The sequence below is a fragment of the Ranitomeya imitator genome, chromosome 6, assembly GCF_032444005.1.
Source record: "Ranitomeya imitator isolate aRanImi1 chromosome 6, aRanImi1.pri, whole genome shotgun sequence".
NCBI classification, from domain to species: domain Eukaryota; kingdom Metazoa; phylum Chordata; class Amphibia; order Anura; family Dendrobatidae; genus Ranitomeya; species Ranitomeya imitator.
In genome coordinates, this window is record NC_091287.1 from 389,546,503 (window position 1) to 389,573,952 (window position 27,450).

The window sequence follows — 27,450 nt, forward strand, 5'->3', positions numbered from 1 at the left end:
CGCTGACTGCCATTAGGTACCGTGATGAGATCCTCAGAACCATTGTGAGACCATATGCAGGTGCAGTAGGCCCTGCGTTCCTTCTGATATATGACCATGCCAGGCCGAATGTGGCAAAGTGTGTCAGCAGTTCCTGCATGATAAAGGCAATGAAGCTATGGACTGGCCTGCCCATTCCCCAGACCTCAATCCAATCGAGCACATCCTGGACATTATGTCTTGTTCCATCCACCAACGCCATGTTGCACCACAGACTGTCCAAGAGTTGACTGATGCTTTAATCCAGGTCTGGGAGGAGAACCCTCAAGAGAACATCTGCCACCTCATCAGGAGCATGCCCAGCCATTGTAGGGAGGTCATACAGCACGTGGAGGCCAGACACAGTACTGTGCATCATTTTACATGTGTCAGAAAAGATGTGGGCTCACCGCCGGAGCTTACATCAAAGGGAGGGTGTCCGACATCGGTGTATTAATACGCCCGATTTCGGAAAGGGGTTAAAAGTACAATAAAGAAGTACTGAATATTATTATTGAGTTGACTTGTTCGCTGTGCATTGAGTTCTATAATAGATGCTTTAAATAAACTTCATTCTATATTAACAGTCTCTCACTTTGTCATAAAGTAACTCTGCCCATTGTGGCACAAAATACATAAAAATTCATTGTTATAACGTGTTATAGAAAATATGGTATTGTCCAAATAAAGAAGGAACCCCCGGGCAGGAGATCAAAGGATCCCAATGAACCATAGATGAAATACTGAGCAGAGCAATGAGCTTGTACAGTGTGAATAAGCAAGTCACTAAATGGAACACAAAGTATCAAAGAAATGCATGCTAAAATGGGGAGGGAAATGCGAGACTGCAGAACTCACCAGAAGAAACGCTTCTGTAACCCATCTTCTTACTATGCAGAACTTATACAAGTCCACTTTTATTTCCATCATACACTTTTTTTGTGGATTATTGCATATAGAGGAAGTATCATTAATAAAATCAAACAGGTTATTTGTGAATAATCAGTTAAAGGGAATCTGTCAACATGTTTTTGCTACCCTATCTGAGAGCAGCATGATGTAAGGGCAGAGACCTTGATTCCTGCGATGTATTACTGCTTTCTGCAGGTCTTTTTTTTATAACATCACTGTTTTACCTGCTGCCGATCTAGCAGTTCTCTGAGTGCTGAGTGCTGTATAATCTTTTTAAGGACAGCGCCAAGTCATTTAGGCATGGACCAAACACGTTGGGGACATATTGCAACATTTATCTTTTCCATTCTTTAAGAATGATGTCTTTTAGAGCCTGGATGCTGGATGGAGAGTGATGCTCAAGCTGTCTCTTCTGAATTCCCCATAGGTGTTTTATTGGGTTCAGATGAGGAGACATACAGTACAGTCATGGACAAAAATTTTGAGAATGAGACAAATATTATTTTTTCCAAAGTCTACTGCTTCATTTTTTCTAATGGCAATTTGCATATACTCCTGAATGTCAGAGTGATCAGCTTAACAGCAATTACTGTACTTGCAAAGTCAATATTTGCCCAGAAAATGAACTTTAACCCCCAAAACACATTTCAACATCATTGCAGTCCTGCCTTAAAAGGAGCAGCTAACATCATTTTAGTGATTGATCCATTAACACAGGTGTGGGTGTTGATGAGGACAGGGCTGGCAATCAATCAGTCATGATTAAGTAAGAATGACATCACTGGACACTTTAAAAGGAGGCTGGTGCTTGGTATCATTGTTTCTCTTCAGTTAACCATGGTTATCTCTAAAGAAACACGTGCAGCCATCATTGCACTGCACAAAAATGGCCTAATAGGGAAGAGTATCGCAGCTACAAAGATTGCACCTCAGTCAACAATCTATCGCATCATCAAGAACTTCAAGGAGAGAGCTTCCATTGTTGTCAAAAAGGCTCCAGGGCGCCCAAGAAAGACCAGGAAGCACCAGGACCGTATCTTAAAACTGTTTCAGCTGCGGGATTGGACTACCAGCAGTGCTGAGCTTGCTCAGGAATGGCAGCAGGCTGGTGTGAGTGCTTCTGCACGCACTGTGAGGCAGATACTCTTTGAGCAAGGCCTGGTTTCAAGGAGGGCAGCAAAGAAGCCACTTCTCTCCAGAAAAAACATCAGGGACCGACTGATATTCTGCAAAAGGTACAGGGAGTGGACTGCTGAGGACTGGGGCTAAGCCATTTTCTCTGATGAATCCCCTTTTCGATTGTTTGGGACATCTGGAAAAACAGCTTATTCGGAGAAGAAGAGGTGAGCGATACCACCAATCTTGTCTCATGCCAACTGTAAAGCATCCTGAAACCATTCATGTGTGGGGTTGCTTCTCAGCCAAGGGAATCGGCTCACTCACAGTCTTGCCTAAAAACACAGCCATGAATAAAGAATGGTACCAGAATGTCCTCCAAGAGCAACTTCTCCCAACCGTCCAGGAGCAGTTTGGCGCCCAACAATGCCTTTTCCAGCATGATGGAGCACCTTGCCATAAAGCAAAGGTGATAACTAAATGGCTCATGGAACAAAACATAGAGATTTTGGGCCCATGGCCTGGAAACTCCCCAGATTTTAATCCCATTGAGAACTTGTGGTCAATCATCAAGAGACGGGTGGACAAACAAAAACCAACAAATTCTGGCAAAATGCAAGCATTGATTATGCAAGAATGGACTGCTATCAGTCAGGATTTGGTCCAGAAGTTGATTGAGAGCATGCAAGGGGGGAATTGCAGAGGTCTTGAAGAAGAAGGGTCAACACTGCAAATATTGACTTGCTGCATTAACTCATTCTAACTGTCAATATAACCTATTGGTACTCATAATATGATTGCAATTATATTTCTGTATGTGATATAAACATCAGACAAACACTAATAAAAACCAGAGGGCATCAGATCATGTGAAAATATAATTTTGGTGTCATTCTCAAAACTTTTCAAAAAACTGCAGTAATGCAGTTTAAATTTCGTGTTTTCAAGTTTGCATGTTTTGGCGCTGCAGTGTGCTGCCCTATTTATTTAACTATGTACGAGTTGGCGACTGTGGGTTCAGCACCTGTTCACACTCAGTCTATGTTTGGATGTGCAGATCAGGTTTTTTGAAATGTATTCTCTAGCCTTCTGATCGTGCACTCCCTGCCTCCTAGCTTCAGGTGTTTTAATTATAGTAGGTCCAATACCCCTCCACAGTGAGAGAGAATTTGAGTCCAAGGAGAGGTTTCACATGTACCCATTCAGATGGAGACGTTTATTCTCAGCGAGGTAGGTTTAGAGTAGGACCTCGTATAAGAGAGATGCCGTAAAGTGGCTACGAGGTACACATAAAATTGGCCATTTTTATGCGCTAAAAGCTCTCATTTTTCATATTTCTAGTGCAGTAATGCAGTTTAAATTTCGTGTTTTCAAGTTTGCATGTTTTGGCGCTGCAGTGTGCTGCCCTATTTATTTAACTATGTACGAGTTGGCGACTCTGGGTTCAGCACCTGTTCACACTCAGTCTATGTTTGGATGTTCAGATCAGGTTTTTTGAAATGTATTCTCTAGCCTTCTGATCGTGCACTCCCTGCCTCCTAGCTTCAGGTGTTTTAATTATAGTAGGTCCAATACCCCTCCACAGTGAGAGAGAATTTGAGTCCAAGGAGAGGTTTCACATGTACCCATTCAGATGGAGACGTTTATTCTCAGCGAGGTAGGTTTAGAGTAGGACCTCGTATAAGAGAGATGCCGTAAAGTGGCTACGAGGTACACATAAAATTGGCCATTTTTATGCGCTAAAAGCTCTCATTTTTCATATTTCTAGTGCAGTAATGCAGTTTAAATTTCGTGTTTTCAAGTTTGCATGTTTTGGCGCTGCAGTGTGCTGCCCTATTTATTTAACTATTCTCAAAACTTTTGGCCATGACTGTACTTGGCCACTGAATGACTTTCACCTTCTCTTCTTCAGAAATACAACAGTGGCCTTTAATGTGTGTTTCAGATCATTGCCATGAGTGATGATAGCATTTTTTCTTTCAATATACAGCAGTACATCTGTAACTTCATGATTGAAATGTAGCTCCCCGACGCCAGCAGCACTCATGCTGTCCTACGTAAGGACACTGCCTTCCCATGTTTCACTGTAGCCTCTGTGCATTTTTCTTTGTACTCCTCACCTTTGCAAATGTCAATTTTGAAGCCATCAGTTCCAAAAAGTTCCAGTAGTCTTCATTTTTTCAGCATGGAACCTGGCAAATTGTTAAGTGGACTTTTTTGTGAATGCGCTTTGTCCTTCATGGACGACACCCATACATGCCATTCATCTGCAGCATACGCCGTGGTGTGTCATGGGAAACACTAACCCAGATCGGGCTTTCTACTTCTTCAACTAACTGCAGTGAACTTTCACGTCTATTTCCTTCAACCCTTCTTATCATAAGACGCTCCAGTTTAGGTGTTTACTTCCATGGTCAGCCTGGATATCTCTGTCAGATGCTTGCAGTTCCATCTTTAAGCTTTTGTACTACTTTTGCTACAGTATTGTAATTCATAAGTTAAGTTTTGTTGATCCTCTTGTAGCTTTCACCTTTCTTGTGTAAAGAAATTATTTTCTTTGTCAGCTTTGACATTTCTCTTCCATGTGGTGCCATTGCTGATCGCATGAAATGGGAAGAAGTTTTCTTTGTTAAGTAACGCTCTTTTATACTGTTTGCTGAATGCATATTTAATGATAATTAGACTTACCTGTGATGGAATTCTTGTTAATCTGAAGTCTATACCTTAGCTTTGCTCATAAAATTAATTGAGGTGCAGTCATTTTTGCAACATTTTCTTGAAGGAATTACTTTTTGAGGGATCAAAACTAACAAATCTTGTTTGCAATCAATGGCTCACATTTGTGGGAGCATTTTGTTATTTGGTATCCCATAGAAAATGTGGACTCTGAAAGGAAACTAAATGTTTTCTGACAAATCTGCTGGGGCATACTTAAAGGGAACCTGTCACCTGAATTTCGCGGGACTGGTTTTGGGTCATATGGGCGGAGTTTTCGGGTGTTTGATTCACCCTTTCCTTACCCGCTGGCTGCATGCTGGCTGCAATATTGGATTGAAGTTCATTCTCTGTCCTCCATAGTACACGCCTGCGCAAAGCAATCTTGTCTTTCCCAGGCGTGTACTATGGAGGACAGAGAATGAACTTCAATCCAATATTGCAGCCAGCATGCAGCCAGCGGGTAAGGAAAGGGTGAATCAAACACCCGAAAACTCCGCCCATATGACCCAAAACCAGTCCCGCCAAATTCAGGTGACAGAGTCCCTTTAATTGTGCTGAGCTCTGTATATATACTCTTTAGTAACCAATCCTTTTGATTTCACTGCTTCAACATCAAAGCCCAACCACGTGCCAACTTTATTGACTTGACAAGTATGCAGCACCGTAGCTTTAAGGATTCTATAGAACTCCAAAGTGATGGTTCATGTTACTGTGAAGCATGTGTATTCCCTCTACCTATGTTCCCACGCCTTCAAAGAAACGGATTTATCTGCTAGTGACAGACCTGATTTATCAAAAGAGGAATGCAAACACTGAACAGGGTCCAAAGCGCTGCAGACTATTGTGATGTCACCTTTTGTGACAGAGATAAATGTTTTCATTTGCAATATGTAACCTTAGCTACATGAAAGTGAAGTGCTGCACACAAGGGGATCAGATGCAAATACAGGACATGGCACATCCTGCAATGTTTATTGTGCAGAAAATCTTGTTTGTATAAAATCGCGCAGGCTGAGACATGAATCACAAATATTTCATCCACTCTCAGTAACCGGCAGGAGCTTTATGTTTAGATTATAGTCGTAGGCTACAACCTGTACAGCCCATGCCACAGATCTATTATGTAGGCAAAATAAATATTTAATCTGTGCTCCTCGACTTACATGTCACCATATTTAACCCCTTTCTGCCAGCTGACGGGATAGTACGTCAGCTGGCAGTATCCCCCGCTTTGAGGTGGGCTCCGGCGGTGAGCCCACCTCAAAGCCGTGACATGTCAGCTGTTATAAACAGCTGACATGTGGCCACAATGGGCGCGAGCGAAATCGCCATCCGCCCGCGCCCATTAACTAGTTAAAGAGTTTGACAGCGGCATTTTACAAACGACGGCAGCCGCACGGCCAGAAGCGCTCGCACCGGTGACCCCCGTTACATGATCGGGGGTCATCCATGCATTGCCATAACAACCTGACCCCGTGGTCAGCGCTCATAGCAATGCTGCATTTCTGCTAGATAGAGGTGATCGTGTAGTGTATGCTTCTAGCCTCCCATGGAGGCTATGGAAGCATGCCCGGAAAAAAAAAGTGTGTTTAAAAATATTTAAAAAAATAAATAAAAAAATTATAAAAGTTCAAATCACCCCCCTTTCACCCCAATCAAAATAAAACAATAAAAAAAGATCAAACCTACACATATTTGGTATCACCCGATCTATCAATAAAAATAAAGGATTAACCTGATCACGAAACGGCGTAGCGAGAAGAAAAATCAAAACGCCAAAATGACATTTTTTTTTGTCGCCGCGACATTGCATTAAAATGCAATAACGGGCGATCAAAAAAAGCATATCTAAAAAAAGTGGTATTTTTTGCTCGGCACGCAAAAAATAAGCCCTCACCCGACCCCAGATCATGAAAAATGGAGACGCTACGGGTATCGGAAAATTGCGCAATTTTTTTTTTAAGTAAATTTTTGAATTTATTTTCACCACGTAGATAAAAGAGAACCTAGACATATTTGGTGTCTATGAACTCGTACTGACCTGGAGAATCATAATGGCAGGTCAGATTTAGCATTTAGTAAACCTAGCAAAAAATCCAAACAAAAAACAAGTGTGAGATTGCACTTTTTTTTTGCCCCGTTTTCTGTTACACGACATGTATCAATAGTATCGTTCAAAAGTACAACTCATCCCGCAAAAAATAAACTCTCACATGGCCATATTGACGGAAAAATAAAAAAGGTATGGCTCTGGAAAGAAGGGGAGAGAAAAACGAAAATGAAAAACGAAAGAAGCTCCGGGGTTAAGGGGTTAAAGAAGCAAACTGTAAAACGCTGCACTATTTAAAAATAAAAGATTATTATTATTCATGAATACAAATTTTGGAAAAAAAAGAAATAAAACTTAAAAAGGATAAAAATAACTGGCGTTAGAAATGTGTTGTCATTGATGTGTGCATTGTTATAGATGTGTGGAATTTAGTTATATTTCAGGAGTATCATGTGAAGATCCAGCCTCTGATATCAATTGTGTATTCTATCTTAAAAGATATTCCTCAATTTGTGCCTAAATTGCACTACTCAAACAGAGAGGGAAACAGTAATATCCATATACACAAAAGCATGAAAAGAGCAGGAGAATCTGACGCGTTTCTATCGCCAAAAATGACCCGACACGCTTTTAATGGCAGAAACGGTCAGCTCTTTTCTATGGAGTATATGCAATACTACAATAAGCTGTTCTTTGTTAATCAAGATGGAATAAAATTTTGATATTTTTATACAAAGAATTGGGACTTGCAATATTCTGTACCTTTTTTCAGGAAACATAGTAATGCTGGCGCACTGTACAAGTACATGTAGTGATCGGCACATTTGTGAACAGATTGCATTACCTCATAATGGAAGAGGCATAAGAAAAAAACTGAAAAGTGTTGTTTATAGTTACAGGGGTCATCCACTATTCGGAAAGCACCTTCTCAATCGCTGTATTCTCCCTTATAAAATAGCAACAGCCTCTACTCACCTCCGGTGAAGGCGATGATGGCACTGGCTCTCCCGGGGCTTACGTGACATTATGTCACATGTTCCCTGCAGCCGTTTGATGGCTGTTTCCCTCTCACTGCCTTTGGACGTAACTGACATCATAAAGCAGCAACAAATCTCACTTTTTCCAGGTTTCAGTTTTGTCCGAAGGAAGGGAAAGTGAAGCGGCCGCTGATTGGCTGCAGAGCTCACATGACATAATGTCATGCAAGCCCCGGAAGAGCCAGTGCCGTCATCGCTGGACTAGTGCTGGCCCTGGAGGTTGGCTTAGGCTGTTTATTTTATAGGAGTGACTACAGAAAATGAGGAGGGGTTATCTATGTAGTGGACAACTCCTTTAAATGTAAGCGTGATCTTCATATTTTTACATGTCCTAACCACAGTTTTATTGAACTCCAGAGATTGTATTATAATGCTTTGATGTACAGAAGTAATAGGGCATGATTCCAGTACTTAAGTTCCCAATGTCTTATGTGCCAGTCCAGCATTTACAAAATTGGCCAAATTGTAAATAGGGTTGTCCACTACTTTATAGGTTTAAACTTAATGGGCCCAAAGTAATGTAAAAAAGAAAGAAAAATATCATCGCCTAAGGCTACTTTCACCCTGGCGTTTTTTGCCAGATGTCGCAATGCGCCGTTTATGGCAAAAAACGCATCCTGCAAAGTTGTTTGCAGGATGCGTTTTTGCCCCATAGATTAACATTAGCGACGCATTGCGACGCTGTGCCACACGTCGCAACCGTCATGCAACGGTTGCCCCGTGTTGTGGCGGACTGCCGGGAGCAAACAATGCTACATGTAACGTTTTTTGCTGCCGACAGACTGCTTTTTCCGACCGCGCATGCGCGGCCGGAACTCCTCCCCCACCTCCCCGCACCTCACAATGGGACAGCGGATGCGATGAAAATCTGCATCCGCTGCACCCGTTGTGCGGCGCAAACAACGCTAGCGTCGGTAACCTCGGCCCGACGCACTGCGACGGGCCGAGCCCGACGCTAGTGTGAAAGTAGCCTAACATAACAGCGACACTCCCTTGCACTCAGCACTGCTTCCCAACCAATCTCCTGGCATCCACGTATGGTGGGTATGGGTGTCCCGTGACTGATGGAGCCAATCAGCGGTATCTTTAACATTCTGTCCAAAGAGGAAAAGAGATGTTTCTTCCTGTTTGGACAGAAAGTGAAGGCTGCAACCCATCAGTGGATGCTGAATAGCTGCAGCGGTCACGTGATTCCCCATGCTGGATATCAGGGGACCAATGGGGAAGACAGTGCCTAGTACCGAGGAGTGGCATGGTCATGTAGGTGTGTTTAGTATTCTTCTTTATTTCATACACCACCCTACTTCCTTTAAAGCAGTAGACAGCCGTTTTTTAAGCCCTTTTATGGGGCTCTGTACAAGGACACAAAATTGCATTTCTTTGTTACCTCTAATCTTCACACCATAACTTCTATTCACATACATTATTGGAAATGGAAAGATATTGAAACTCCAGTGTTCTTGTATTTGGCAGACTGTGAGGTGTTAATGTGATGCCCCGCTATTCACTGCATAACTTTTCATGTTATCTCTTTATTAAAGGTTACGCAGACTGACCCGGTCAAACAGTGTTACTGCTGCTGTGCAAGCAGATTTGGACCTCAGGGAGCATTTTGATTGTCCAGTGGAGCTGGCTGACCAGGAATTTCAATACAGCCGGCCATTGATCAAACAGTATTCCAGAGATGCATGTACCTCCACAGTCAGCATCCAGGGCTCAGGCAATCATTACCATGCCTGTGCAGTGGAGGAGGACTTTGACGCTGATTTTGACCCTTCCATACTACCTCCTCCAGACCCCTGGATTGACTCCATTACAGAAGATCCATTGGAAGCAGTTCACCGATCAGTTTGTCATAGAGATGGACACTGGTTTTTAAAACTTCTTCAAGCAGAAAAGGATAGAATGGAGGGTTGGTGTCAACAAATGGAAAGAGAAGAACAGGAAAACGATTTGCCTGATATTAGTAAGTTTTTCATTATATACATATAAAATCAAATAAAGCCTACCATGTAATACCGTCATGTGAAACTATATGGATGGTATGTTGTCAGAAGGTCTACTCTGGACATACAGACATAGAAAGCTCTTCTTTTACTTTTTTATGTTAAGATGTCAATTCTAGACAGCAATTTCAGTGTCTAAAGTTTGGAAAGTACCAACTATGTAGAAAGTGGGTCCTGAAAAAAGTCCACTATAATTAATAAGAAGGGAAAGTCCAGGTTCCTCCTAAACAAAATATTAGTCATTTGCAGTGCAACTAAATCTGTTTGTTCACATTTGACTTTGAAGTTTAGAACTGTTCTTCCTTCTCTGATAATGAGGTTAGTTTTGTCCTTGACTTGTCTTCATTACTTCATATTTGTATCAATCTATTGTTGTAGGCGGCTTGTGTCTTGTTTTCCCCTCTTGCATGGATCACACCCTGGGGGTTTGAGATGAAAGGGAGTCTGACAGCCCCTCCAACCTGACAGTATAAACTAAGGACATAGTCTTAAGGTATCTTCACACATAACGATATCGTTAACGATATTGTTGCTTTTTGTGACGTAGCAACGATATCGTTAAGGAAATCGTTCTGTGTGACAGCGACCAACGATCAGGCCCCTGCTGGGAGATCGTTGGTCGCTGAGGAAAATCCAGAACTTTATTTCGTCGCTGGACTCCCTGCAGACATCGCTGGATCGGCGTGTGTGACACCGAACCAGCGATGTCTTCACTGGTAACCAGGGTAAACATCGGGTTACTAAGCGCAGGGCCGCGCTTAGTAACCCGATGTTTACCCTGGTTACCAGCGTAAAAGTAAAAAAAACAAACACTACATACTTACCTACCGCTGTCTGTCCCCGGCGCTCAGCTTCTCTGCACTCCTCCTGCACTGGCTGTGAGCTTCGGTCAGCCGGAAAGCAGAGCGGTGACGTCACCGCTCTGCTTTCTGGCCGCTGTGCTCACAGTCAGTGCAGAGGAGTGCAGAGAAGCTGAGCGCCGGGGACAGACAGCGGTAGGTAAGTATGTAGTGTTTGTTTTTTTTACTTTTACGCTGGTAACCAGGGTAAACATCGGGTTACTAAGCGCGGCCCTGCGCTTAGTAACCCGATGTTTACCCTGGTTACCCGGGGACCTCGGGATCGTTGGTCGCTGGAGAGCTGTCTGTGTGACAGCTCTCCAGCGACCAAACAGTGACGCTGCAGCGATCGACATCGTTGTCGGTATCGCTGCAGCGTCGCTGAGTGTGAAGGTACCTTTACAGGGGATATAGCTCCAGTAAAAATCCCAATTTAGTGATCTAATCACTGCCTCCATTTTGCAGAAACTGAAGTTTAATAAAACATGCTAATTAGGGTGCTCTGCTAACCCTTGCTATCTAAACAGTTCAGTACACCATTCTGTCCCTTGGTTTTGCATGCCTCCACCTCCCACATTGGTGTTTGACTGCACTGGCTTACATGAGCTTTTCTGCAGACTGTGCTTAGCATAGGCAAGCCAGTGCTGTCACTCACCAGGGAAGGAGGCAGGGCTCGCAATACTAGTGCACCGAGCACCCTAAGCATATTCGATAAAACTTCACTTTCTGCAGACCTAAGGCAGGTAGTAGAACATTAACCCCTTCACGACCTTAGACGTATGGGTACCTCCAAAGTGGTGTCTCTCCGGCGCTGAGCCCACATTTTTCCCGTCACATAACAGCTGATCTGATCAGCTGTCATGTGCATTTAACAGCCGCAGGCGGATAAAAGATCCACCCACATCTGTTAGTCAGTTAAATGCCACTGTCAATCACTGACAGCAGCATTTAGCACGGGGTGGGCACAAGCGTCACAAGTCTTGCCCATCGGCGCCTCTGTCACGTGATCGCGGAGCGCTGATGGGTTATCATGCTATGTGGCACATGTGATCAGACGATCACAGCTTCTAGTCTCTTAAAGGGACTATTATTTCCTTCACCCCGAAGCCTGTTTTCATCTTCCTGACCAGGCCAATTTATTTTATTTGTGAGAGAAACAGAAATTTGGCAAAATTTTAGAAAAATTTGCAATTTTCAAACTTTTAAAATTTATGCCCTTAAATCAGAGTCATATCGCACAAAATAGTTAAAAAATAACATTTCCCACATGTTTACTTTACTTTAACATGCAGGCGCTCACAAGCCACCCTCCGTGCAGGACCCGAAGGGACTCCATGGCTATCTTGGGGCTGGGGGTCCCATGGAGACCATCAAGACAACACAATCGCATCGCATTGTCCTGATAGAAGTGCACAGGGAACCCATTCCCTGTGCAATGCTCCTCTATGTCGCTGTCACTACTGACAGCGGCATAAGAGGCGTTAAATGCCCGTGATCGGTGCTAGCACCAATCGTGGGCATTGCTGGGGGGTGTCAGCTCTCACATAGAGTAGGGTAAAAAGAATAAGCCCTCTCAAAGCCCAGAGTATGAAAATGGAAATGCTATGGATCTCAGAAAATGGCAACATAAGCAAAAAAAAATTTCTTACAAACTTCAGATTTTTTTTTTAGACCACTTAAATACAAAGAAGCTATACATGTTTGATGTCTAATTTACAAGGACCGACATCCCGCATATACATATGTACAAAATATCCCTATCCAGGGAAAAGAATAACAAAACAATAAGAGGTGTAACTCCCTCAATGAATGAATCCTACAGAAAATTGGAGTGCTATGCCTGTTATGACCTGGTGGTTAGGACAATAATGGACCTGGTGGTTAAGAGCACACGGAATGACCTGATAGTTACTAATAATACAGGACAAGCTCTGGGACGTGGGAACTCTGCTGACCGCAATCCCTAATCCTATCACACACACTAGAAATAGCCGTGGATTGCTCCTAACGCTCCCTATGCAACTCGTCACAGCCTAAGGAACTAGCTAGCCCTAAAGATAGAAAAATAAAGCCTACCTTGCCTCAGAGAAATTCCCCAAAGGAAAAGGCAGCCCCCCACATATAATGACTGTGAGTTAAGATGAAAATTACAAACACAGAGATGAAATAGATATAGCAAAGAGAGGCCCGACTTACTGAACAGACAGAGGATAGGAAAGGTAACTTTGCGGTCAGCACAAAAACTACAAAAAGACCATGCAGAGGGCCCAAAAAGACCCTCCGCACCGACTCACGGTGCGGAGGCGCTCCCTCTGCGTCCCAGAGCTTCCAGCAAGCAAGACAAAAATCAAAATAGCAAGCTGGACAGAAAAATAGCAAACAAGAGAAAAACAAGCAGGAACTTAGCTTCTGCTGGGAAGACAGGTCACAAGAACGATCCAGGAGCGAACTAGACCAATACTGGAACATTGACAGGTGGCATGGAGCAATGATCTAAGTGGAGTTAAATAAAGCAGCCAGCTAACGAATTAACCTCGTCACCTGTGGAAGGAAACTCAGAAGCCGCAGCCCCACTCACAACTACCAGAGGAAGCCCATGGACAGAACCAGCCGAAGTACCATTCATGACCACAGGAGGGAGCTTGACAACAGAATTCACAACATATGCCCCACAACACTCTATGAATGAGAGTAACTATCTATTTTGTTTAAAAATTGTCAAACTTTATTTCGCACTCATGTAAAACGACAAGATACAAAACATAATATGATGGGTGAATGGTAATGACAAAGACAGGCGGGACACCATAAAAGATACTATAAGTCACTATATCACCTACCTTGAGGCTCAAAACGGTTCCATGGCGATGTATTTTAAAGGTATAAATGATTTGTAGAGAACTGGGAATGGAGCAAAATGTGTAGAATTCAAAACGTATGATCAAATAACCGCCAAATGGCTTGTTGGTACAAAAGGTAGTGTTCCACAGGTGCTCCCTCACTGTCTGTCCATAAATGCAATCAGAAAATACATGTAAGGAACATTGTCCGAATGCCTACATATAGGTAAAGTGCTGATAGTAGTGCTTACCCATGTAGTATAACAGCTGGTGCACTCACGTGCCGTAGCCCCGACGCATGTTTGGCGCTATGGGCTTCATCAGGGTACTCGTTTGATATCTGCGTACTCGTACTGACCTGGGGAATCATATTGCCAAGTAAGTTTTAGCATTTAAGGAACATGGTAAATAAAAAACCCTAAATACAATTGTGGAATTACACTTTTTGCTATTTTAATACCCTTGGAATTTTTTCCTTTTCTCCAGTATATTAAATGGTAAAATCAATGGTGTCATTCAAAAGAACATTTCAACCAGCAAAAAACAAGTCCTCATACAGCAATTTTGAGAAAAAAAATAAAAAAATTATGGCTCTAGGAAGAAAGGGAGCAAAAAATGAAAGCGCAAAAACAGAAAATGACAAGGTGGTGAGGTGACGGGGGTAAAGACGTGATTTTTTTTTTAATTGAGGCTATATCTTCTTCAAGACCAAGTGCCGGAAGCATTAATATTGGCGATGTGTGTGTCACTTTTCTGGTGTAAGTTGTGCCACTGAAGTGGCATAACTTTTGATTAATTAGATGGACGGGCTGTGGAACATGCTGTTGCACTCTGCACTTTTTGGTGAAATTGGCTGAGACTGGTGTAAAAACATTAAAAGTCGTAAAATACTGGAGTTGTGCAAAAATATTGTGATATATTACAGAGTTTTACACCAGAAAAAAGAGGGGACTTGTACTGACAATAAAGACATTACAGAATAACACATAACTTAACAGATACCAAAAGGAGTGAGGGCCATGCTCGTCAGCTTACAATCTATGAGGAGATAGGGGAGACACGGAAGGTAAATGATAAAAAGTGCTTTTATGGACCAGCCATCAGTATAATATATAGGGTATTCACAGACATAACACTGCATGAACCGATCACCAGCCAGAATCTGTAGTACAGATACAAAGTGCTATTAAGTGCATGGAGGCTGTGTAAACAGATTCTACGAGGGTCCTGTTAGGGCTAGCGGAACGTACCAAATAATTAGAAAGATGGTATAAGGTGCGATCGCAGCCCGGGGGCCACCGTGCAGAGATGGAACCTGCTGCTGAGTAATGACGGACCATATGGCGGTATAATGTGGATACACACATGGCTTAGCTTCACCCGGTATGAAGGAAGCAAGCCCTGTTGCGTCACAGGGCCACGGTACCGCACAAAGAGCGCAGGCAAGGAGTCACAGAACTCTGTCCCAAGAGTCAGGGAAAGAGTTCCTCTAGACCTCTTGTGCTCGACACCGCTACTGGGGTGTCAGAATTTAGCAGAAATAATAATTTAATGCACAAGAGTGCGTGCAGTGCCGCTCTGGCGGACGCCACTAACCACCCAGACTTGGGCCAGGAAAGCGCTAAATTAGCACACGGCGCCGCACTGGCAGTCACTGCAATCAGACGCTGTGTCATGTGCTATGTGTGCAGGTAGCACTGTTGGGGGCTAGATAGCATCCACCATTCGCGAGCAGTCAACAACAGTAGGAAAGGGATGATTAAGGAGCGACAGTCACAAATCTACACACACACGTTATCAAGTATACACTAGCGCATGGCCAAGCGGCCATGCGAACCTTTTATAGCAGCAGTGCTATGGGACCTTACAGATACAATAGGAGCCGCCACAGGACCCGAGCATGTGACCCCCGACCTCCAATGGGAGGTCGTCCCGTGGGCATGCTCAGTATGGGAAAAGCAGGACTTAGTCCCAGAAAGACCTGCTCACTGCTGATCTACAAAGACAAAGCCTGGAAGGGCAGCAGTAAACAGTCGCACAGTATCAGCTTGAGCCAGACGCTGGGATTGATGTCTCCGCTGAGCAGGCTCCACTGTGGCTGGAGAAGAATAAGAGACCACAGCGGAGATGGTTCGAGATTCCTCCTGTGCGGAGGCGGGAACTCGACACCTAACAGGTCCTGATTGGGAAGAAATTTTTGGAAGTTTTAGAACATGAATAGTTACATAAGTGAGGTAATAGGGCATTCTAAAAAGTGCCTTTCTAAGGCCCGCTGAATACTGTGGATATTGGGAACTTATCGAATTGTTCTGACTCTAAGTAGTGCATTCCAAAGAATTGGTCCAGCTCTTGAGAAGTCTTGGAGAGGGAAGCGTGGGAGGTTGTTCTAAGTCCAACTTATCCTGGTTTGTTACTCCTGTTATTTCAGCTATCTGACCCTGCTTATTTGTCACCTGTCGTTGACCCAGGACTGACTCACACCTCCGTTTACCTGGCTATTCTGCCTCTGACTCCATCCTCCTAGTTCTGATCTCGGCTACCTCCTGCCCTCATTTCTACTTCCTGATTCTGTTCAGTATCGGCCCTCTTTGGTTTTGACACAGTTAGCCAACTTTCTTTTACCACCTCGCTCCAGCAGCGACAGCTAATCCATTGATGTAGATTCCAACATGAGACCCTGATATAACTCCAGATCCCTGTAAAGGCGTTAGAGAATGAAGTCTAGGGTACACCTGAGACCTACTAGGCGAAATGGCTTGCACAAAATCTGTGTTGAAGCCCTATTAAGAGTTACCAGGCTCCACAAACAGTTCACCTTTACACTATGGGTCTGTTCACCAAGCATTCGCAAGAAAGCTGGGATTAAACTTGTGAGGCCAAATCTATGGCTATGTGAAAAAGACAGACAGCACAAGGATGCTATGCACGTCGTATCCGAGTGCTGTCTATTTTTATTATTTAATAATTAAGAAAAGCTTCCACTTTTTCACATAAAAAATGAATGATGCTAGTGTGAGGGGTAGCAGGGCCAGGGCCGTAGTCGTGGCTGAGAATATCTGTTTACACGTGCCCTGGCCTCCTGTCACATGAAAACACTGTCCCCTTTGCAGCGTATCTTTGACTACACCTTCTGCACCATCAGGGTCCCATCTGGGCTGAAGTTCTGCAGCCGGTGTTGTTATACAAAAAGAGACAGAGTCTGGGTCCAACTCAACAATAAAGCATTTACTTGCTTCAGTATATGGTAGGTCCATTTCAGTTACAGCCATGTCATAAGTTTCCACACAGTATGCATCCGTCGCTTTTCCTGTGTCTCCCCTCACTACTCTCAGGGTGTCCCCGGGACGTACCGACCCATTCGGTACTGCAGCGTCCTCCCTGTCCGGCTTAACTAATTTCAGGAGTTCCTCTGTCCATTTCACATCAGACATAAGGGCATCTGCCCACGTAGTAAGCTGCTACATCTTGGAGTGACCTGCGTCTCTGTACTACTGTGACTTCTGCTGTCACTGCTGCTCTCACTTCTGCTAAAACCTTTGGCCACTATCCGGCCCTGGACCAACTGGGCTCTTAATCTTGAACATTGCGGAGTCACTGCGCTGTCCCGAGCTTTAAAGCCCTACAGGATGCCTTGGGCTCCCTGGCCTTCTGGGCTGTCTGGGCTCTCAGGCCCTACTGCCTAAATACAGGAAATGCTCACTATCTTATCCCACAGTATAGACTCCTCCGATGTAAACTATGTACACTATTATACCCCCATCTAGTGTCCACCTTGAGGTAATGCACTTAACCTAAACCACAGCACAATATACATAGCAGCATAAGGTATTAAAACATACTGTATACAGTTAGCAACATTTAACAACGTTTAAACGGGACGTGCTTGGGGTATAAAACAGTCTGTGACCCCTTACATTATAATGGTAAAAACAGACACAAACAGACCAAACAATGATAACATCTTTCTGATTTTTCACACTCAAGAAAAAAATGGATGTCTGAATGAGGCTCAAGTATGATTTCTTATAATCTCCCTCGCATCTTATCACTGCTTGGTAATGATAATGACTACACTGCTTCTATTATCATTATTTATTTATATAGCACCATTGATTCCATGGTGCTGTACATGAGAAGGGGTTACATACAAATTACAGATATCACAGTAAACAAACTAACAATGACAGACTGATACAGAGGGGCGTGGATCCTGCCCTTGCGGGCTTACATTCTACAGGATTGTGGGGAAGGAGACGGTAGGTTGGGGGTCGCAGTAGCTCCGGTGGTGTTGAGGTAGTAGCGTGGTCATTGCAGGTTGTAAGATTTCTTTAAGAGATGGGTTTTCAGTTTCCGTCTGAAGCATCCGAATTTGGTGGATAATCAGACATGTTAGGGTACAGAATTCTAGAGGAAGGTGGATATTTACTGGTCAGCACTGTAGCCTTGCTGCGCTGGGGTCCTGGGTTCAAATTCAACCAAGGACAAAATCTCCAAGAAGTTTGTATGTTCTCCCCATGTTTGCGTGGGTTTTTTCCGGGTTATCCAGTTTTCTTCCACTCTCCAAATAAATAGAGCAAAAAAAAGGGGAGAAGCCAGCGCAGCCTAAGGTTAAGACGCAATACATAAAGTGCAAATGCACATATTAATTTCTAACTGTATTTTCAAAATGAGACATTTAGCAAACAATTGATCAATTCTTTGAGCCACCCCGCCTCTTCACGGCAATCTCATATTGGGGCAGTCCTACACTACGTTTTTTATATTCGCTGTGCCATAAAGGTCTCCTAAATGAACTAAATGCAAGACCACATTAAAAACATGCTGTACCTGGAGCATATACTGAGTCACCCCCATGGCGCCAGAGTAGGCAAGCGAGGATAAAGGTTGACCAGGTCCAGACAGACATTTCGGATCCAACCTCCATACTGCCCATCCAGAGCCACAGATGAAGAGTGAAACAGGCTGAGGCACAGGTGCATAATTAAACAAAGCCTGAGGCAGGGCAGGGCTGCTGTGTGTGGACAGCAGCCTATCAATCACTGAGACACAGAAAGAATGGCGCACATGACCAGCCACGGCGCACGGCAACAGTGGTGGTCAGCCACTGGTCCTATAAATACTTATAGGAAATTTAGATTGTGAGCCCCATTGGGGACACTGAAGATAAGGTCTGTAAAGTGCTGTGGAATTTATGGTACTATATAACTGAGAAATATAAATAAAATAAATATTCGGGAGAAGTTTTGGAGGCAATTGAGTGAGGAACGAAAAAGTGCGGAGGAGAGAACTAGGTCTTGGGAGGACCGGAGGTTACGTGAGGTATGATATTACTGCAAGATAAATTGGCTGATTCTTAAAGAAGCAGAGCCACAACTATTCCTAAAATAACTTCTATAGAAAACAAGATTGTGATACGCAGACAGTGTATACATAGCCCAATGCCCTGAGGCTTTCACATCTTAACTAATGACATTTCCTGCAACTAGTTCATAGTGCTGGCCAAGAACAGCTCTACTCACCATGAAAAGACACTGTCAGGGGCTGACACTTCATCTTGGCATGTGTCCCACAAGTCTCCTTCTTACCTTCTTCTACAGCCCTGATGATTATCACTGCCCTCTGACACCACTGACTGTTTCCTCCTAATGGAATTCCGTTCTGCTTGTCCCACATTACTCCAGCACCATCTGTCAACTGGAGCCTTAGGTCTGAGATATCTAGCTCTGGACTAAACTCTTGTCAACACCTCTTTACAATTAAACCAGCTCTTTAAGATAATTTGGATCTTACCTACATCTTCTTGGTGTATTACAACCCATGGTAGCAGAAGCTTTATTTCTGTATGTCTAGAACTTGGGCATATTATGGCTTTTATTTGGTGTAAGGCGATGCATTAGTATATCATTGTCTATCTACGTACAAACAGACCAGACTACTTTATTAATGTAATCATTGCGGGGTCATTCTAGTTTATATATATTCTATATGATGATTTGACATACATAAACCATGATCATGGGACTGTGGGATTTGGTGTTTATACAATGCACGGTGTCAGGGTGGGTGTCTGGATGTAACTGGATACATATGTAAGTAATCTGTCTTTAAAGCCCCCTATGACGTTTTCATAGCTGAAAGACATTTACTCTGCATTGTTAGCAGGAACCTTTTTTCCATTTACACTACAGGAGTTAAAGCATTCAGAAACATGTGGTCCGTCTACATCAAAACTCAGGAACTTGTGCAGTACAAGCATTATTTATCATATTAAGCTACGAGATATTTTACCTCTTCTCACTGGGTGGTCCTCAGGAAACCATCACGTACTGTTCGGCTGAGGTATCACACTAGCATTAGACATGAAGACTTGTGGCTGGGGTTTAGACACAATGAGAAAAAAGGTGAACACAGATGACTTTTGCCCCTTCAGAATTTTGTTAGGCTACGTTCACATTTGCGGTGTGCGCCGCAGCGTCGCCGCCGCAACAAAACGCATGCGTCGTGCGGCCCTATCGTTAACATTGGCGCCGCATGGAGCCGCATGTACATGCATTGTAATGCGTTTTGGTGCGTTGTACGCCGCATGCGGCGTTAGGGCGCACCTGTCAGGGCGCGGCAAACGCAACATGTTGCATTTTTCGGGCGGCGCCGACCTTTTAAAAAACGCATGCGTCGTGTTTGCGTCGTCGGTGCGCCTTTTTCCCCATTGACTTGTATTGACAACGCAGACGACGCAAGTACTTGCGTCGTGGTGCGTTGTACGACGCATGCGTTTTCCAATAAAAAATGCAAAACATAACACTAACCCTCTTCTAGCCATTGGTGGTCCTTATCTATTGTGTAGACACTTTTTTTGGGGGGGGTGGGATGAAGAATGACTCACTGCACAAAAAACGCATGCGTCGAAAAACGCTGCGTTTTTTGGTCAAAACGCAACTGCGTTTCCAAAAAACGCAGCGTTGTGCATGTGTTTTGCTGCGTTTTTGTTTGCGTTGTGCGTTGCGGCGACGACACTGCGGCGCACACCGCAAATGTGAACGTAGACTTAAAGGGGTTTTCAATGTCAATGTTCATCTTCAATATCACGGTCACTTTGGCAAACCATCTGACTTTCTAACAAACATCTACTGTAATTTCTAATAAATGGTCATAATCTAATATATAATTGCCTAGAATACTACTTCCTGCAATTTGTGCCAACTTCCGTGGCTTTGTCCGGAGCTAATGTGCGGAGATAATGTCCGGAGCTAATGTCCGGAGCTAATGTCCGGAGCTAATGTCCGGAGATAAGTGACGTCAACAGTGTCCAGTGTCTGATTGGTTGCCGCCTGCTGCGAGCGACCAATCAGAAACGTGCCGTACTGTGACACACTCCGCCCGCCATTTTGGTGTGATTTTTGAATTTTTAGCTCACAGCAAGTTTCTACTGCGTGGAGGCGGGCCCAGTGACGTTGCTCTTCAAGCTCCTGCTGAATTTCGTCAAAAAAATGATAATACCATTTACCAAAACTATATATATTTAGTTGTGAAGTGGTTCAGTGACATTTTCACACCAATTTTGAACTTTTGTTTGGTGTTTTCTCCATATACTGCCTATTATTTTTGTTCTTTCTTACTATTATTTATTAATTGTATTATTCTTACATTTGAATAAAGTATATATGGATTCTAGACTCCCGATTCTTTAGAATCGGGCTGCCATCTAGTACAAAATAATTTTAAAAGTTGATGGTTTTGCAAAATTATCTGTTAACAATTTAGCAAAAGTTACAATTTATTGATATTTTGGATAAATAAAAGCCTTTCGGGAGTTAAGAGTGGCATTTCTGAGAACGCAAGTATAAAGAGTAGTAAACAAAATAAAATGTGTACAATAAGCAACTGATAGCTAAATAATATATATGGTCCAATACAAACTTATAGAAAAATGCTGATGTCATAGTGTATGTATGAGAACTTCAGATGTCTCAATGCACTTGAGTGAAGGAAGTAAATATTAATATTAAAGTAATTAAAAGGGTACTCCCAAAATCACAATGTGCGCTTATAATAATGTACATATATATGTATATGTATGCCAATAAAACAAAATTGAAAATCTGCCCTATTTTGCACATATCACCACCATACACCTATGGATGACCCTCCAGGCAAAATGTACTGTTCAGTAGCACTGGAACCTCACTTTAGTAGTTGCCGCTCATGGATGAACATGCGCAGTGCAGTCTCTCTCAGGCTGGTTTCACACTTGCATTTGGCTGGTCTGCGTATGGCTTAAGATCCGCCTATGCTCCGCCTACTTCCGCATGCATCCTCCGTACCTATCTTTAATATTGTGTACGCAGGGACATGCGTTGTATGCGGATGCGTCTGCATGCATGTGGAGTTTTGACGTGCCCGCCGACCGCACAGGAACGCAACATGTTGGGCACATACGGTAGATTGGACAATAGAAGCATTAGGTAATTTCAATACTTAGATCAGCTCAATGATAACTCAGAGACCTGGGGATAGTCGGGAGCACACAGGAGAGGGAGGAGGGTTCTGAAGCACTGAGGAGAAGCAAGTGCTGCTGAGAAATGAAGCTTTATTAGATAATAGTACAGCCCATTCTGCTTGATGCACAGAAAGGCAGAAGGAGATGAAAAAAGACACAAAAGTGCAAAATAGATACTTTGTGTTGGGCTAAGTCTGTATATTAACAATAAGTGTGCAGTTATTGTCTTGTGAAAAATAATATGATTCTTGGAATGACCCTTTAACTGCACCTGGTAGGGAGCCGTGATTTCTAAGACAGGATTGAAGGGCTCCATCATTTACAACCTCCACCCTCGATAAGACACTGATTGAACATTTTGCAGATGTGCTCAAATTTCAGGCGATAAATTAGCTTTTACAGTAGTGTTGGACTTGTGTTTTCTACAGAAGATGTATGGAAGGTTTTTTTTACAACTAAAACCCCATCTAACCCACTTCTTTGAGTAATTGGAGTGCAGCTTTACTAGAGGGTCCTGCTACAGAAAATCTGCATTGTATTCAATGTGTCTGCTGCAGCACACATGAAGCCTGGCCACTCCCCGTAAAATGATCCAGGCCTCGGTAGGACAAAGCAGGCCTTGTGTGAAACAGCTGCTCCATGGAGCCAGCTCATTACAACCTGACAACAGCCTGGATCACTGCGGGGATCTGGGCGCCATTATCTCACTGGCAGCTAAACTGCTGCTTGGTAAACTCAATAGTTAGTATTCCAGGCTACAAACTCTACGTCTGCCAGACATATGTAGTCAAGAGATGCCAGTGACAAATATTTCCACTTCATTCATGGGGGAAATAGAATATTTGATAAATATTTCTGCTGATTTAAAAAGGGAAAACAAATGTTTTTGACATCAGAGCCTGATAACAAAGACTGAACACTGAGGATCCATATAGAAAGTTACTGGCCAGTGTAAATCTTAGGCGGCGGATGAGGCGCTCACCTTCCTTTACATGGAGACTGAAGAGCCTTCTGTCTGTCTTGAAAGCACAGCAGTCAGTTCAGACTTGCAAAGATAAAAGCATTCTTGACATTATTAGCTTCCTAGTAACAGCGCAGCCGGGCAGATTTACTGACAATGCTTAACCAGATACCATTCCTTTTCTGCTGTTATCCCATACAGTTCACAAAGTAAGGAATCAGTTATGTCCTTCTTTAATCTAATTGCTGCTGTAGAAGAAGAAATGGCTTTCTGAGTGATCCTACAGGTGCACATTCATTTATGATCACACTTGTGACCACATGCAACAATAAAGGTTCCAGGAGAAAAGTCAGCTGGTATTTATTTTTTGTTGCTTGTACAGCGGCAATATAATCTGCAGCATTATACAGAAAGTGTCATCTCTTACATCAGTATATACAGCTCTGGCTAAAATTAAGAGACCACTGCAAAATGTTCAGTTTGTCTGATTTTTCTCTTTGTATGTATATTTTTGAGTAAAATGTAAATTGTTGTTTTATTCTATAAACTACTGACAACATGTCTCCAAAGTTCCAAGCAATAAATTTTCAAATAATGCAAAAAACAAGTTCATAATCATTTAGAAACAACAATACTAATGTTTTAATGCAGAAAGAGTTCAGAAATCAATATTTTGTGGAATAACCATGATTTTTAATCACAGCTTTCATGCGTCTTGGCATGCTTTCCACCAGTCTTTCACACTGCTTTGGGGTGACCTTATGCCACTCCTGGTACAAAAAAATTCAGCAGTTCTTTGTTTGATGGCTTGTGACTATCCATCATCTTCTTGATTACAATCCAGAGGTTTTCAATGGGGTTCAGGTCTGGAGGTTGGGCTGCCCATGACAGGGATTTAATGTGGTGGTCCTTCATCCACACCTTGATTGACCTAGTTGTGTGGCATGGTGCATTGTCCTGCTGGAAAAAACAGTCCTCAGAGATGGAGAACATTGCCTGAGCAGAAGGAATCAACTGTTTTTCAAGGATAACCTTGTATGTGACTTGAATCATACGTCCTTCGCAAAGATTAATCTGCCCAGTTCCAGCCTTGCTGAAGCATCCCCAGATCAACACCTGGTCGTCTAATGGTTAGACGGAGACCTGGAGAGGCGTACAAGCCACAGTGTCTTGCACCCACTGTGAAATTTTTTGGAGGATCGGTGATGATCTGGGGATGCTTCAGCAAGGCTGGAATTGGGCAGATTAATCTTTGCGAAGGACGTATGATTCAAGTCACATACAAGGTTATCCTTGAAAAACAGTTAATTCCTTCTGCTCAGGCAATGTTCCCCAACTCTGAGGACTGTTTTTTTCCAGCAGAATAATGCACCATGCCATACAGCTAGGTCAATCAAGGTGTGGATGAAAGACCACCACATCAAATCCCTGTCATGGCCAGCCCAATCTCCAGACCTGAACCCCATTGAAAACCTCTGTATTGTAATCAAGCAGAAGATGGATAGTCACAAGTCATCAAAAAAAGAAGAACTGCTTACATTTTTGTACCAGGAGTGGCATAAGGTCACCCCAAAGCAGTGTGAAAGACTGGTGGAAAGCCTGCCAAGACGCATGAATGCTGTGATTAAAAATCATGGTTATTCCACAAAATATTGATTTCTGAACTCTTCCTGACTTAAAACATTAGTATTGTTGTTTCTAAATGATTATGAACTTTTTGGGGTTTTTTTTTGCATTATTTGAGATCTGCAAGCAATGCATTGTTTTGTTATTTTGACCATTTCTCATTTTCAGAAAATAAATACAAAATTTATTGCTTGGAACTCTGGAGACATGTTGTCAGTAGTTTATAGAATAAAACAACAATTTACATTTTACTCAAAAATATACATATAAAGAGAAAAATCAGACAAACTGGACATTTTGCAGTGGTCTCTTTATTTTTGCCAGAGCTGTATAAAGTTAGGCCTCATTCACATTAGGCTTTTTTTGCTCATTCCTTATTCAGACATCTGAAATTCACATACATGTTCTATCCAAGTTTTTTGTGAATAGAATACCGTAAATAACCATCATAGTCTACACGGCTGTTCACATGTCTGGCGGGGAGAAGTCGGCTAAGGATGAAGCTGGTTAAGGGTGAAGCCAGTCTCGTCTTTGAATGTGGACCCCCAGTCGGTACTTTAAACTATATTTTCTCTGAAATGCCGAAGCATTTCAGATGAAAATATACCTGGCTGTAATTGCCAGGCTGCGAATCATGCTACCTGTGGTTTGGATAGCATGAATCGAATGACAGGTTGCTTTCTAGTTGAAATGCTGCATTTTTGCAAGCATTTTAAATTATTTCATATAAAATCTATCTAAAATATAAAGAAGGAAGGCAGCACTCCAAATAAAGTGTGCAAAAAGTCAGGGTACTTTGTTGACCCATCTTAAATGCAACATTTCGGATCCAGAAGAAAAACAGTGGTGAGCCTTTCTCATGAGTGCTGCCTGTCTTCGTTCTATTGCACCCAATATTATATGGTACTCCTTCCTTCCTTCCTTCATTTCTTTTTCCTTCCCTCCCACCCACCCTTTCTTCCTTCCAACCCTCCCACCCGCCCTTTCTTCCTTCCTCCCTCCATTCTTCCTGCCCTGTCTTACTTTCTCCCATCCTTCCTTCCCTTTTTCTTTACTTCCTTTCCTCCCTCCTTCCAGTTCTTTCTTTCTTTCTTTCTGTTTTTATTTCTTTTCTTTCCCTTCCTCCCTCCTTCTTTCTTTCTCTCTTTTCTTTCTTCTCTTCCCTCCATACTTCCTTCCCTTTTTTCTTACTTCCTTCCCTCCCTTTTTCCATCCTTTTCTTTCTTTCTTTCTTTCTTTCTTTCTTTCTTTCTTTCTTTCTTTCTTTCTTTCCTTCTTTCTTTCTTTCTTTCTTTCCATCCCTCCCTCCTTCCTACCCTTTTTCTTTCCTTACTTCTTTTCTTTCCTTACTTTCGTCCTTCCCTCCATCTCTCCCTCCTTCCTACCCTCTTTCCTTTTGTCACGATTCTTCTGTTTAGTGTCTGGGACTCAGTGATAGACAATTCTGTCATCCTATCCTGTGCTGGGGCATATTGAGCTGTCATTGCTTTGATTGACAGCTCTGCGAACCTATCTGAGACTGGTAGGTGCAGTGATTTCCACAGGTGCTCGCTGTTCTTGGTAATTGCCCTGCTATTTAGGTGAGCTGTCTGGCCCAGATCACTGCCAGTCAAAGCTTGTTCTAAACTTGTCCTCTCTGGTGTGTGTTCGCCTGATCTCTGTGCTGCAAGTTCAGATCTTCTGCTGCTGACCTTTGGACCGAGTTCAGACTACCGGTTTGTTATTGCCCCTTTGCATCTAATATTCTGCTGCTGACCTTTAGACCGTTTTCTGACTACCAACTTGTTACTGCACATTTGCTTATCCGCTATTTCTCTAGTATTCTGAACCTGGCATGTGACCTGACTTACGATTTTGTATTTTCCCTTGGTTTACTTCGTGGTCTTTTAGTATTGACCCCAGGAACGTCTGACTTCGCAGACTCACGACCTGTCCATGGGTTGTGACTAGCTTCACATTTAGACAGGCCAGATGATCCTTAATTTTCTCTAGATTAAATTTTTCCATCACGTTCAGACCGGGGACTAAGAATGTTAGGGGTGACGCTTTGTCACGCAGCCTTGATTCAGTTTCTCCTCCAGAACCTCCATTCTTTCTCTAGGAATTTGTCCATGGATTTCATTACGGATTTGCCTTAATCTGGTGGAAAAACGGTTATTGGGTGGTGGTTGATTGATTCAGTAAACTAGCTCACTTTATTCCAATATCTGGGTTACCTAATGCTGCAACACTTTCCAGATCATTTGTCAATCATGTGGTGATATTGCATGGCATTCCTTTAAACATTCTATCTGATAGAGGGGTGCAATTTGTCTCTAAATTCTGGAGGGCATTTTGTAAGAAGCTAGAAATTGATTTGTCATTTTCCTCTTCTTATCACCCTGAAACCAACAGTCAGACAGAGAGGACGAATCAATCTCTAGAACAAATTTTAAGATGTTTTGTGGCAGCTCAGCAGGAGGACTAGTCTTCATTTTTTCCTCTTGCTGAGTTCGCTTTTGCGTCAATCAGTCCACTGGGACCTCTCCTTTCTTTTGTAATTATGGTTTTCATCCTCATTTTGATGAATACTCTAGGATGAATTCTGGATGCCTTGGACTGGAGGTGACCATTCAGAAACTCGGAGATGTTTTGAGGGAGGTTCAGAGGAATATTGAGGTTGCTCAGTTTTGGCCAAAATGTATGGCTGATAGGAAACGTCCAGCGGGTGCCACTTTCAGAGTTGGGGATCAAGTTGGGGAAGAAAGTACTAAAAGTACTTTCAGCAAAGTTGGGTCCAAAATTCATTGGCCCGTTTGAGATTTTGAAGGTAGTAAATCCAGTTGACTTT

The 27,450-nt window shown here is 42.9% G+C and overlaps 1 protein-coding gene across 6 annotated transcripts in view; it reads left to right on the forward strand.

Annotated features, from left to right (window-relative positions):
* DLGAP1 (DLG associated protein 1) overlaps positions 1-27,450 on the forward strand; it is a 937,306-nt gene that overhangs the window by 876,741 nt on the left and 33,115 nt on the right. For all 6 annotated transcript variants that reach the window (XM_069731141.1, XM_069731137.1, XM_069731138.1 and 3 more), the window contains one exon: positions 9,393-9,817. In XM_069731141.1, coding sequence (XP_069587242.1) covers positions 9,393-9,817 — 425 coding nt within the window. The remainder of the gene's footprint in view (positions 1-9,392; positions 9,818-27,450) is intronic.